Genomic DNA, 13653 nt, shown 5'->3' on the forward strand with positions numbered 1-13653 from the left:
ATTATCTAGTTCAAAGATTCTGGCTGGTTAAGAATATATTCAAAACAACCCATCAGAGAAGAGAAAAGTTTTCCTCAACTCCAATATTTTCCAGCTTTTAGTTAATCCAGCCTCCTCAATGATGTTCAGTAATGCTAATGATAACAAAAGAATTTAACTTTATAGCTTTATAATTATGATGGAAAATGTACTCTTTTCAGATACACAAACACTCAAATGATGTACTCTTGTTTTTCCACGGATAAAAAAAAAAGTTTGCGAACTAGTTTCTTTGCTGTAGCCTCCACTTTTCACAAATCCAACGAAAGCCACGTTTTTTTGTTTTTCCTGGCATAGACAGATGTCTTAAAAAAATGTTAATCGGACTAATTTCCAACAATTCCTATGACTGAAGCCCTGCAGTAACTTTCGGTGACGTGTTGGTAACAGTGCAAAAGGATAGTTTTCCATGTTTTAAAGCAATTCATGAAATTAAAAAAAAAAATCTGTCATCTTCCTGTTTCGATGCATCGTGCTCACCCGCGCGCATCCCCGAGGACCACGCAGAAGTGGGACTGGTTTAGGGGTCGTCCTGGTACCTACCACTTCCCCGCCAGCTTGCAGGGGTCCAGGGCGGGGTTCCTTCCCTCGACCCCACCCTACACCTCATCCCCCCCACCCCCCGCGACCGACGGGAAACAAAAAGATCCGCGGCGGTGGAGGGGCGGGCGCGGGGCTCTTCTAATTGACAACCTAGCCATCGCCTTCAGCCCCATCTCCCCCTGACGAGGGGTCAGATGGCGGAGAGCAAAGAGAACAAGATCTCGGAGGACGCTCCAGCGCCGGCCCCCAACCTCGGAAGGGAAAGAAAAGGCTTTCCAAGAACCGCAGTCTTCATTTCGGGGCCGCGTCCCTGGCGCTGATTGGCCTTAGCGCGGCGCTGCCTTGTGACGTCACCATTCTTCTCTGCCCGCCCCCCCCCCCCCCCCCCCCGCCTCCCCGGGTGGTTTCGGCTGTTTGGTCAAGAGCAGCTGAAACCGGTTTGAGAGAAGCCGTTTCCTCTTTCTCTGGGCTGCCTGGGGGCAGCCCTCGTGAAGTGCTCTCGCGGCTGCTGCAGTGACCGCCTGCCCCGGGACGGAGATAAGACCGGGGGCAGCGGGGCGGAGCGGAATTTTCTTCTCGTTGGTTCTTCGGTCGAGGAAGGGGCCTGAGACCTGACACTCTTACCGAAGCAGCTGCAGAGACGGCGCCGGGCAGCGCTCCGAACCCTCCACCTTCTCCCCGCTCCCGACGCCCCCTCCAGCCCCCCCCCCCTTGACAGGTGAGCGGGTGGAGTCGGGGAGGATGATGGGGGAGGGGCGCTCGCGTGAGACACCGCAGGTGAGCTGCGAGGCGTTGGGGAATGCTGTCAGGTAAGGACTGTCTCGCCTGCGGGGGTCGTGTACCCCTGTGGTCTAGAAGAGGAAGGGTGTCTAGGTAACGAGCCCATAAAAGCACCGGGGACCCTTTTTCCCCACCGACCCAAGAGAGGGGTGCTCCGCTAAGGGATGCCTGGGGCGGAGAGGTCCCCAACTGAGTCTGGGGGGGTGGAGGCGAGGTTCTCTTAGGCTGCGGCGGGGAGTCGTCAGGGGGTCAGAGGGGACGATCTCGGGGCAGACGTCTGAAAGCCTACATCACCACCGGCGTCTCGAGGTATTCTGGGTCTGGAGAATCTGCTGGTAGGTGAAGGGCGGGTGGCACCTAGTCTGGAGAGCAGAGAGTTTTATTTTGGTTTCTTGTCTTTTCTTTTCCCCCCTAAACTGAGACCTAGTTGATGAATCTGCTTAATCATTCTCTCTCTCTTGGGGACGGGACTAGAGCACTACCTCATCTTGGGCTTTATAAATAATGCCGGAGTTGCGGGCTAATCTAAGTGCTCTCTTAAATGGTAGGCTTTGGGAGTAAATGTACTCGGGATGAAACAATTCCTAACTATTAAAAAGCTTTTAAAATTCATGACGTCTTATGGATGTTTCCTTAAGGTTAGTTGAACTAGTCTCCATATTTTACCTCGATGTGGTAATGTCTGTCCTTTACAAAAATATAAGATTATGGCAGTAAAGCCCTGTGTCTGTAAATTTTAGTTTGTGTCCTTTCAGGAGTATCTGTAATGTCTACCCAGGATTAGGGGCCGGCATACCGACCCTCAAATAATCACTTTCCTCAAAGAATTTATATTCTTTTGAAACGATAAAGGTCCATCTTTAAACCCTCAGTTTTTTAGTCTTGGAAATCCAGAAATTTTCTTTATAACTTCACTTTATCTTAATGAAAGGAATCGATATAGTGCATATTGCATTATGATTCAGTATAGATATTGGAAAACAAGTGAAGGGTTCCTGTCATTCAGATAATTTGACAGGTGGTTTTCTTTTCCAGTCTTAAAGTTGTGCTTCATAAGTTTGCCGTTAATATATTCACACTACTCAGTTGGAGAATTTTGTTACCTTTTTGTTGCTGCATTTCCTAATGTATATTAAATAAATACACCATGGTTGTAGATTTGGAGCTGGAAGTAACCTTAAGAGGTTATTGAGACCAACCTCCTCATTTTACTGATGAGGCAAGTGAGATTTATAGATTGGAAGTGACATGCCCAGATTACACACCCAGATTAAGATGGGATTTGAACAGAAGTCTGACTCCTCTCTATTCCCAGGTGTTCCTTCATATGCTTTATATAGGTATCTTAGGAAAATTAAACAGGAGATAACATTTTTTTCTAGTTGTAGAAAATTATTAGTAGAAATTCTTGAAGAATTCTGAAATCATGGCTTTGGGGAAGAGCATCATGGAATATCATGAAAATGTAGAGCATTCATATTATCCCCAGGAATTGGATTTTGGGGATTAGAAGGAATGTTTCAATATGAATACTTAAGAATGCTATATTTTTTCTTTCTAAAATTATACAGTTTTAATGCCATCAACCTTTCGGATTGTTTTATAGGCCGAAAGAACCTTGCTTTCCTTTAACATTTTTTTTTTTTTTTTTACTGTCTCTTTAAGAGACTGACTGAGTGGTGGAGTGGATAGAGAGAGTTGGCTGACTTCTGGGTCTGGAAGATCTGGGTTCAAGTCCTACCTCTGGCATATATTGATTTGTGAGCCTGGGTAAGTCACTTAACATAACACTGAAGTATCCTAGGCAACTCTGTGAGACTCTTAGTGGCAGAGAAGGATGGTAACCTGTATAGTAGAACCAGTTTCCTCTCTGTTGTCTGTACCAATAAAATCACAGGTCTAGTCCATATCTTTGTTCTTAAGTTATAATAATATCTAAAGTTATATAATACTTTAAAGTTTGAAAAGTTCTACACACACATACACACAGTCTCATTTATCCTCATAAAGCCTTGTGAAGCAAGTACATCTTTTTTTTTTTTTTTTTTTTTTTTTTTTTTAAACAGATAAGAAAACTGACAGACAAAGGTTAAGTGGCATCTTCAGGCAGAAGTAACACCCGCTGGGAACTGTGTGATGGTGTAAAACTGTATCATAAAGTGGGAGGGAGGTAATTTTGAATGGACCCATGCCAATAAATATGAAATGGAGAATCTTAAGTACTTAATCTTGAAGTTTTTCTTTGTTCTTCTGCAATAATTAAAGGCATGTGTATCCAGTACTACTTTAATTCTAGGAGGGAGTAATTGCATTTTTATCTTTTATTTAGAAAAGGAAAATTGAATGATGATTCCTTTTGGCTATTCTTGTAATGCTATTGAGAATATAAAAACACTTGTAATTTAAAAGCATATATTAAGTTTTATTTTGAAAAAGTTCTTATAACTTTTGTTTTCAAACTTTAGGGACAAAAATTTACTTGGTAAAAACCAATGTATTCATAGAGTAATAACAGTAAAATTTATTGTCATGTAGTTTTCTGTCAACTTATTTGAAATAACAGCTAATATAGGCACGCTCAAGTTTGCGCATTTTTGAATGTTTTTCTTTAAATTTTTCTATTTAAAAAAAACATTAATTTGTGGGATACATGAAGATTATTCTTTGCCTAAGGTGATATTATAGATCATAGGAACCTGTTAATATAACAGTTATGCCATAAAAATGAGGATATCGAATACCCATATTTATTACTTGTTTTCTTTCTTTCCTCCTTTCCACCTCTTGGGGGGTGTGTGTGTGTGTGTGTGTCTATAGCATACACATACATATATACATATATATATATAATGAGATAACTTCCCAGGATTTCTCCCCACCCCACCCTTTCTAAAATTGGGATGTTTTCTTGAAAAATTCAAGAGATTTTCTCTACAAAACAATGTATGAAAAAAAAACAGGATTATATGTTGTTAATACTATATATCGCTGGTAGTGCTATAAAACTGTACACTTAAATCCTATACCAGAATTTTGATTCATATCTATGGGTATGAGTACAGTGCAGTTGTAGGGAGTTGCTGTACTTTTAGAAATAAATGGCAGCAAGTTTTGGGATGAAATATAAACGAAATCTTCCTGGGATTTAGAAAGAAGAGTTACGTAGTATGTATTTATAACTAATATTTAGAGGGACAGTAAAGTATACTAGAAAGACCACTGCTTTTAAATTCAAGTTATTCATTTACTAGCACTCTGATGATGGAAAAATCATTTTCCTTTTTTGAGACTTAATTTCTTATTCTGTAAAATGTGTTATTTCTCACAAGAGAGTTACTATGAAGAAAGCACTTGGTCTATATAAAACGTTGTGAGCTTAGGAGGTTATTCTAATCATCCAGATATCCCTGTCAGTAAAAGAGTTTCTTAAGTCATTTTTGTTTAAGGAACTGTTTTTTTAAACATCATTTAGAGTTATGGTTAGGGTCATTTCTCTTGACATTTAGATATCTTGACTCTACAAGTTTAAGAACTTGACACTGCCATTTAAGGCGATTTTGTTGAGGTGCTGCCATTAGAAACACTTACCCTCTGCAGCCAGACAGCCTCATTGGTGGCTAGCATTTTAGCTAATAGTGTCAGTTACATCATATTACTAAGAGTAAAAGGGAGAAGGAAATATAGAAATTGTCTAAGAGACTGTTTCAAGTAGAGGATTTCAGGAACATTCATCCAAAACTGAAATGGACTCAGAAGGTCATCTTGTTATTTCTGTATCAGTCCAAGAAACTTTTTATGTGCATTTAGTATATGATGCTTACTCTTAGACATAAAACATATCAATAGTAGCTTTAATTCATTTTAGAGTGAACTTCCTGTATCATTTGGTTTTTTCCTCCAAACATTTTTTTTCTCCTAATTAAGGGTGGAATTAAAATGTCTATCATTCAGCAGGTAGGGCAATAATAACTCATGGACCTATTAAATCATAAGATTTGCAAAGTATTTTGTTCACAACAGCCCATTGTCTTGGTGCAAATATTATTATATAGGCTTTTAGAGGGGGTAAGTGAAGAGTAGAGGCAGAGATAAATTTGTCCATATTGAGGTTGCCAAGCTATCTTGGGAGTGTTCTTATTAATATATATTTATATGGTTTTTCTAGTTACTCATAGTTTATATAGGTGAATTATGTCCATGTAATGATGTTGGATATACTTGTTATTGATTATTTGTTTCAAAATAGCAGTTTTCAGTGTAGGAAAACAATATGTAGGAACATCTATACTTGAAAAATTGTAAATAATGGCCAAAAAAAGAAACCTACAAATCGGGGCATTAGAAGACACCCTGGATAGATCAGTAAAAGATAAGAAAGTAGAAGATTGATCATCACATTTAGAGATTAGCTGAGATGGCTTTTTAATGGAATTAATAAAAACATTTCATAAAGTGTTTTATAACTTTAATAAAGAAGAATAGGTGGGTTATCTCAGGTGGATAAAAGTGGTATCCCTATTACACTGTTTTGAGTTTTCTTTGGTTTAAAATGTTTTTCTTTTAATTGAAATTATTTCTTTGAGTTAGGAACAAATTTTTTTTTAACCTTTTAAATTTTTTCTCTATAAATATCTAATGCAGTAATCATAGCAGTAAAAAAAATTTAGAGCTAGGAGTCTTTACTTAGATTTAGATCATGTGGTACAGGATTTCTTTATTTGGGACCTTTGGACTTAAAATTTTTTTTTTAATAACTTCCAATATGTTTGGTTTCCTTTGTAATTCTGTTTATTTAATGCATTTAAAGACATTATTTTGAAAAAGATCTCCAGAGGCTTCACCAGATAGTCAAAAGGAGCTTATATCAGAAAAGGATAGCTTCTGTTCTAGTACAACTAAATACCTTAATCATTTTAGCTGAGACAGAGTTTGCCTGAACAAAAGTAAGTTAAATATTTAACATGTATTGATTGGATTACCTGCCATCTAGGGGAGGGAGTAGAGAGGAGGGGAAAAATTTGGAACACAAGGTTTTGCAAGGGTCAAATTGAAAAATTTGTGTGCTTGAAAAATTACCTATGCACATGTTTTGTAAATAAAAAGCTTTAATTAAAAACCAAAAAGACAAAAGTAAGTTTTTAAAAAGTGAAATAAATAAGTAAATGACCTGCAAAACTCTGTGTGTTTGTGTGTGTGTGTGTGTGCGTGTGCATTTTTTTTTTTAAGGCATATTTGGCAGTGGAATGCCAACTCAACTACACATCTCCTAGATAAAGACTGTTACTATAGCCATGAAAGTTGTAGTTCACTATTATATGTTTTGGCCTTAGTTTTCTTATAACCTCCTAGAAATGCATTTGGGGGAGGGGGTGTCAGGGTATCAATGGGGAGGTGTTAATTAGAACTTAGATCTAGGTATTAGAATAAGCATTAATTTTACTGAAATTTTGTTATGGCATGAGGATAGGAGCAGTAGTCAGCATGCTAAGAGTAGTTGAAGGCAGAGATAGAAATTAGTTTTGAGAATATCACATAATCACTTAGTGATACGCCTAAATTTAGTTAGCAAGAAAGGTTTCCAGAACTAGATTGTTTGCATTCATATAGCAACTGTATAATTTGGAGGGAAATGGGATCATAGAGAAAGAGAGAGAGAGAAATAAAACAAGAAACTCAAGTAATCGAGTGTTTTCAAGGTTTGAATTGGCATTCACATTCCTGGTTATCTGATATAAAGATCTTCTCAGAACTATGCCCAGAGAACTATAAAACTGCATATCCTTTGATCCAGCAGTATTTCTATTGGGTCTGTATCCAAAGAAATCCATAGAAAAGGGAAAAGGATCACAAAAATGTTTGTAGCAGTCCTTTTTGTAGTGGCAATGGAAATTGAATGGATGCCCATCAGATGGGGAATGACTGAATAAGTTATGGTTATATGAATATGATAGAATATTATTGTTCTATAAGAAATGAAGAGTAGACTGATTTAAAAAAAAAAAAATCCTGGAAAGACTTCCATGAACTGATGCTAAGTGCAGTGAGTTAGAACCAAGAGAACATTGTACACAACAGCAGCAACAACAGCTTTCAACTATACTGGACTTGGTTCTTTTCAACAATGAGATGATTCAAGGACATTCCAGTATTTCCTTGTAATGAAAAGAGCAATCCACATCCAGAGAGAGAGCTCAGGAGCCTGAATGTGGATCAAGTATTTTCACCTTTTTCTGGTTATTTTGTTAGCTTTTTTTTTTCCTTTTGATCTATTTATTTTCATTAAGCATAGCAAATATGGAAATATGTTTAGAAGAATTCCACATGTTTAATCTATATTGGATTACTTGCTGTCCGGGGAGAAGTAAGAGGTAGAAGGAGGGAGATAAATTTGGAACACAAAGTTTTGCAAAGGTGAATGTTGAAAACTATCTTTGTATTTGGAAAAATAAAAAAAAAAAAATGTTTGTTCATGTATGTGTCTGTATGAAAAAGATCTTCCCAGGATTTGGGGCAGAGTATTTAAAAAATAAACAGAAGGGGGGGGGGGGGAACCTAACCTCAGAGGACATTTGTCCCAATACAAGGATTACATTAAAATTAGCTTTGTTGGTATTTTTATAGTAATTGTGTATAGAATGGTAAAGAAGACATTGGTGACAGAAAAAGCTAGGTTATAGTGATCCAGACAGTTCTGAGAGATGAGAATGGGAATAGTAGATATAGAAATGAAAAGGAATATGGCTCATAGGGGAAAAAAAAAAGACTTAGTAATAGATTAGATGTAAGTACCAAGGAAGGAAGGAAAGGATAGGAAAAAATGATTGTCTCAGTTGTAGCCCAATGGGAATGGAATGATATTGATACAGTTTGTAAAGAGGAAATTGAAAAAGGTGACTTGTGATAGAGATATAAAATACTGACTGAATATATTATGTCTTAGAAATTGAATGCCATCATTGATGTCAATTACAATTTGTTAAATAATGACTTTTATGTAAATTAATTTTATTTCAACTCTTACCATTTTGCTAGATTAGAAACATCTTATTTTTTTCTTATGTAGTTTTTTTATAGTAAAATTGCTTCCCATTATCATTCAAAGCTGTTTGAGAAAGATAGTAGCAGAGACATCAGTACAGCTGCTTATCAAAAGAGGACATATGTGATCAGAGAATCATCACATCTTCATCAATATTTATAAATATATTCATAAAGGAAAGTTAGGAATTTTAATAGCATAAAATTTGAGGTTTCTATTTAGTATTTTTGTAAATTTACTCCCTCTGATTAGTTCCAGGGACAGCACAAGTGCTAACAGTGGACAAGTATCGTTATTAAGTTATACCTACTTTATACCATGTATGAAATTAACCGCCTGAATAAAAGTTTTGGTTTAATAATAGTTCACCTCTCTATTGAATTTTTAAAGTTGACTACGAATACCTAATGCATTTTAGATAAGACAATATCTATAGCTAACATTTTCCTGTATTTTATATTTTTTCTAGTTCAACATCCTCAATAAATCTGCCAAGATGACACATTCTCAACTTACCTTTGAAATAAGAGGAACTCCATTACCAGGTATTGAGAACTCAGTTTTACTTTTAAAATTCTTACCTAGTATTTACATCTTCATCCTGAAATATTTTAAACTATAGAATTAATTAAGTAAAAGAAGGAATTTGAGGGTGATATAAATATTTTTAAAGTTTTGCATAAAATTGTTTGCATATTGTTTTTTGAAAAGGTTTTCCCTCACCAAAAGAGGGAAAGGAAAATAAGTATATAGAGATTTTTATGTGTTAGGCACTTTGCCAGTCACTTTTTACAAATATTATTAGTAGTAATAGTAGTATAATACTACTAGCTAACATTTTATATAGTGCTTACTATGTCAGGCAGTGTGCTAATGCTTTGCATTATCCTATTTGGTTGTTGCAATAAACTGGGAGGTAAGTGCTATTATTATTATATCTCTAATTTATAAATTAAGAAACTGAGGCAAACAGAGGTCAAGTGACTTGTCCAGGGTCACACAGGTAGATTTGAATTCTCAGATCTTACTGAGTCCAGACCCTACTCTTATCTAGTAGATAGAATAGAACTCTATCCATTGTGCTATCTAACAACAATTCTGCAAGGTACATGCTATTATTATCCCCATTTTATAAGAAATTGGAAGTGATCAGATGAGGGAAGACACTAACCTTCAGGAGGATTTGGAGAAGATGGGATTTAGCTGGGACTTGAAGGAAGCTAGGAGAGAGAATATAGCAGGCAAGAGGAACAGCCATCCCAAAAATGTCTGGAGTCTGGAGACATAGTGTCTTGTGTGTGAAACAATAAGGTGGTCTGTCACTGGAATACAGATGGATAGAAGTAAGAGAGTTGAAAAGGGAAGATGGCATCATGTTGTGAAAGGCTTTGAATGCTGAACAGAAGACTTTATATTTGATCTTGGAAGTGAACTCCCATTAGAATTTTTTTAATTGAGGGGGGGGAATGAATATTGTCAGATGAATTTGAGAAAAGTAATTTGATAGCTGAGTGAAGAATAGACTGGAGTTGGAAAAGATTGAGGCAGGAAGACCAGCCAGAAGGTTGTTTCAACATTTCAGAGGAAAGGAGATGAGGGACTGCTTTGAGATAGTAGCAGTGTCAAGAGAACAAAAAGAGGCTGAGAGGTATATAAAATTCCTGGGCCTTGGCAACTGATTGGATATGTGGGAGGGTGATGACAGATTGAAGAATCAAGGGTAACATCTAAGTCATAGTTCAGGTGACTTGGAGGATGGTGGTACCTTCAAGTAATAAGGAAGAGATTAGTGAAAAAGGGAAAGATCTTATGTGTTCAAAAATATAGCATCTCTTTTGACAGTGGTAAATGGGAGACTGCAGGGGTGGGGTATCCATCGATTGGAAAATGGTTGATCAAATTATGGCATATTTGTAAAGTGTTTACATGGCAAATGGCAGTAGGCATGCTACTATTGCTAGCTATTAATATTTATTAATAACTAGATGTCATTTTAAAATTATAAAAATTAATTTAAAAATCCACATTGAAAATAGTTGCCATTTATTTGCTAGTGTTGGTTGCTGAGTGCAACAGATAAGGAATTCTATTAGCAACTCGATAAAACTCTTCAAATCAACATACACTCTCATATTTGTGGACTTTGATACCAGAGTGATAAAGATGAGAATGGAGAGAACTTATGTGAAATTATAATTTAGGAAGAAATGAGTGAAGTCAAAATTATATAGATTAAACAGAAGTTTTATACATATTTATTATGAACACTTAAAAAAAAATTTCTAGGCACTGGCTATGGCAAGCACCAGTAAAATCATAAGGACTGAAATTGATTTAACAAATGGGAAAATACACATCCCTGAATTATCTGTGTGCAGTTATATCATGAGCTCATCAGAGTAAATATATTTATATAATAAACAAGAAGAAAGTATAATTATGAGAAAAAGATGGTATAAAACTAAGATTTAATGCTGACTTAAGAAAGCTATTGAAAATTTAAAATTTTCAATTTAATAGTAATAAATAAATAAAATATTTAAAAATTAGATTATAAACAACCAAATGTTTGAGAATTTATATTAATATCAATTATTTCATTAAGAATTTAAATCCATGTAAATTAATTACTGCAACCAAGAGACAAAAAGAGACTAGAAAACACCTTCTTTTACATACATTTGATTTAATTGCCAAAGAGAGATGTTGTCAAAGGAAACAGCAGCTTAAAATGTAAATTCTTTTGTGCAGTCTTCTGAAGAAGGATAATAGATAATTATAAGCAACAGCATGTCAAAGCAGAAAGTATATAAATCGGTCTAAAGAATAGTTGGCAAGATAGCTAACTAAGCAAAGTCATTTCAACAAACGTTCATCAAGAATAGTGGAAATATCACACAATCTTTGAAGTGATTATACAGGACGTAGGAATTTTCACTAAAAAGAGCAAAGAGGGGAAAAATAGATAGATGGGATCTATCTATTCAGACCCAATCAGTACCTTTATGATGGTACTGAGAGATCAGTATACAAGTCAGGCTGAAGGAGGGGGACTATATTAGTTAAACAGCAAGTATTAAATGCTTACTATGAGCCAGGAGTGTCAGAGATGAAGAAAGAAAGGGAAAAAAAATACTTTTCAGTATAAAGAAAGGCAAATACTGTCAGTACAAAATGACAATTTATAATCTCTTTTTAACAAAGTTACTCCTATCCATTTTATCAAGATCATTCAGGATTTCTTGGAAAATACAGCAACAACAATAACTGTTCAGAAATCTCCTAATAAATAATATCAGGAAAGGTAAGAAACAAAGAGATGTATGCTTGGCTAAAAGTATTTGCCACTATAATTGTAGGACATCCAGTGGGTGAAGAGGTTCTCCAATTTTCTTCTTTATGGATGATTTGTGTTGAAATTTTAAAGACCCAGAATTTTTCAGGGCCTCCTGAAAGATGCTTGTAATTACTCAAAAGAGTTTTGACTTGTCTTTGCATATAAAAAAGACCAAACAGATGAATATTATCTTTTGCCCAGATTTTAACATGAATCTAGTCTAGATTGGACACAACAGATAGACAACAGAAGATGAAAATGAGGAAGAAAGTGGGCTGGACTGCTTTTAAAAAATTCCAGAACACATTTCCCAGAACATCAAATTATCTATAAAAACAAATTATCTATGTTTTCAATACAAACATTTCACCATTATTGCTCTATGGCTGCAAGGCCTAGAAAGAAATTCTCTCTCAAGAACTAAAGATGCACATCACATAGAGAGCAATGAAAAGACACATACTGGGTTTGAGCAGGTTGTAATGACTCAGTGAGGGATCTCCAAAGAAGAAAAGGATGTCATCAGGGAATTGTATGACAAAGATGAGATAAGTGGGTTACATGGCAAGGATCAAGGGATGATAGGTGGACAAATTGAGTATACTACTGCCACTCTTATTGAGTTGAGAGACGGTGAGGAAATTCTCCAGCACTTTGGGTAGAATTTCTTTTCTGATTTTTAAGGAAGAGAGACATAGAAATGGATTTAATCTGCTTTGTTTGAGGGAACTCCCAAATTAATGTGATTGTTGCTGCATTGAATACTTCCTGAAGCAAGCATTATGCCTTCCACATAGTACATAATTATTTTAAATTGCTCTCTCCTCAATCTGTTTCCTCTTCGGTAAAATGAGTCTTAAAGGTCTCTAATCTTTCTTCATTCCATAATTGTCCTCCCTCTTTCCTTCTATTATTTTATGAAGTGTTGTCAAGATACTTAAAAGTTTTCTGAGTATTAGAGGTTCTTGTATTGCCTGGGAGAAAATGACCACTTTTCCTGTTTTTCTTTATTTCTATTTTTTTTCTTTTAATTTCTCTGACAATAATGTTGACATTCTATTTTTTTCTTTTAATTTCTCTGACAGTAATGTAGGGAGAAAAACCCCAGTTCTAATAATTGTAGTATAGGAAGCTTTCATCTTTATGGAAGTTTATATAAAATGGTGCTTTAAGTTGAAATAATATTTTTCTACTATGGCAATAGATGGGCCTTGTTTTCAAATTTGAGAACTTGATGGCCCTTTTATTTTGATAGAAATAATCACATATACCTTATTCAAATTAGTTTTTCAAGTAGGAAATAGTTAATCAGAATGCTATATGAATGCCCTGTACCATTTAATTTTTAAAATGCACTTAAGTCAAATGAGACACTTTAATAATCAATCATAAAATACCTTTCATATACATTATACTATGTAATAGTTTTATAACAGATTGAAATTAAAGAAATACATTCAAGATCCTACATTTTAGAAGGGCTTATTTAGGACCACTTTAGACCACTAGATTATTTTTTGAAAAACATATTGTTTTTCTGCCTTTCTCATAGATTTTACTATTCAGTGCCCAATACAGTAGATATTTAAGATCAGATTGCCGATCACCTTATTGGTCTGGGCCTGTAAAGAGAGGATTTTATTGACTAAACTTTTTTTCTTTCATAAATTCAAAACTGATATCACACCTGTCATTTCAACTAACTGGTTATTTATGACATTCTATTTAAGGAGAAATTTTTGCAATATGTGGAGATTGTGACGCTTTGGGAAATTGGAATCCTCAATATGGTGTGGCTCTTAAACCTGAAGAGAAGCCAAATGAGGGGTAAGCATGAGAACGTTTGATGGTAATATAGTATTGTCTATTCAGATTATTAAACTGTTCAAAGTTATGTACTACATTTCTGATAAAT

At 35.5% G+C, this 13653-nt stretch overlaps 1 protein-coding gene across 9 annotated transcripts in view; it reads left to right on the forward strand.

The window, feature by feature from the left end:
- The first annotated feature begins 1217 nt into the window (after positions 1-1217).
- The window catches only part of GPCPD1 (glycerophosphocholine phosphodiesterase 1), a 99028-nt gene continuing 86592 nt past the window's right edge, over positions 1218-13653 (forward strand). For 5 of the 9 annotated variants that reach the window (XR_004231839.1, XR_004231841.1, XR_004231840.1 and 2 more), the window contains exons 1-3: positions 1220-1300; positions 8871-8946; positions 13469-13565. Coding sequence is in view for 6 of the 9 variants with exons in the window: in XM_031951128.1 (XP_031806988.1) it covers positions 8898-8946; positions 13469-13565 (146 nt within the window). In the remaining 3 variants the exon portion in view is untranslated. Of the gene's footprint in view, positions 1301-1336; positions 1392-3027; positions 3133-3428; positions 3533-8865; positions 8947-13468; positions 13566-13653 lie in introns of those variants that run through there. The other 4 variants (XM_023494679.2, XM_023494678.2, XM_012539926.3 and 1 more) reach the window with 4 other exon arrangements.

The sequence above is a fragment of the Sarcophilus harrisii genome, chromosome 2 (assembly GCF_902635505.1).
Source record: "Sarcophilus harrisii chromosome 2, mSarHar1.11, whole genome shotgun sequence".
Taxonomy (NCBI): domain Eukaryota; kingdom Metazoa; phylum Chordata; class Mammalia; order Dasyuromorphia; family Dasyuridae; genus Sarcophilus; species Sarcophilus harrisii.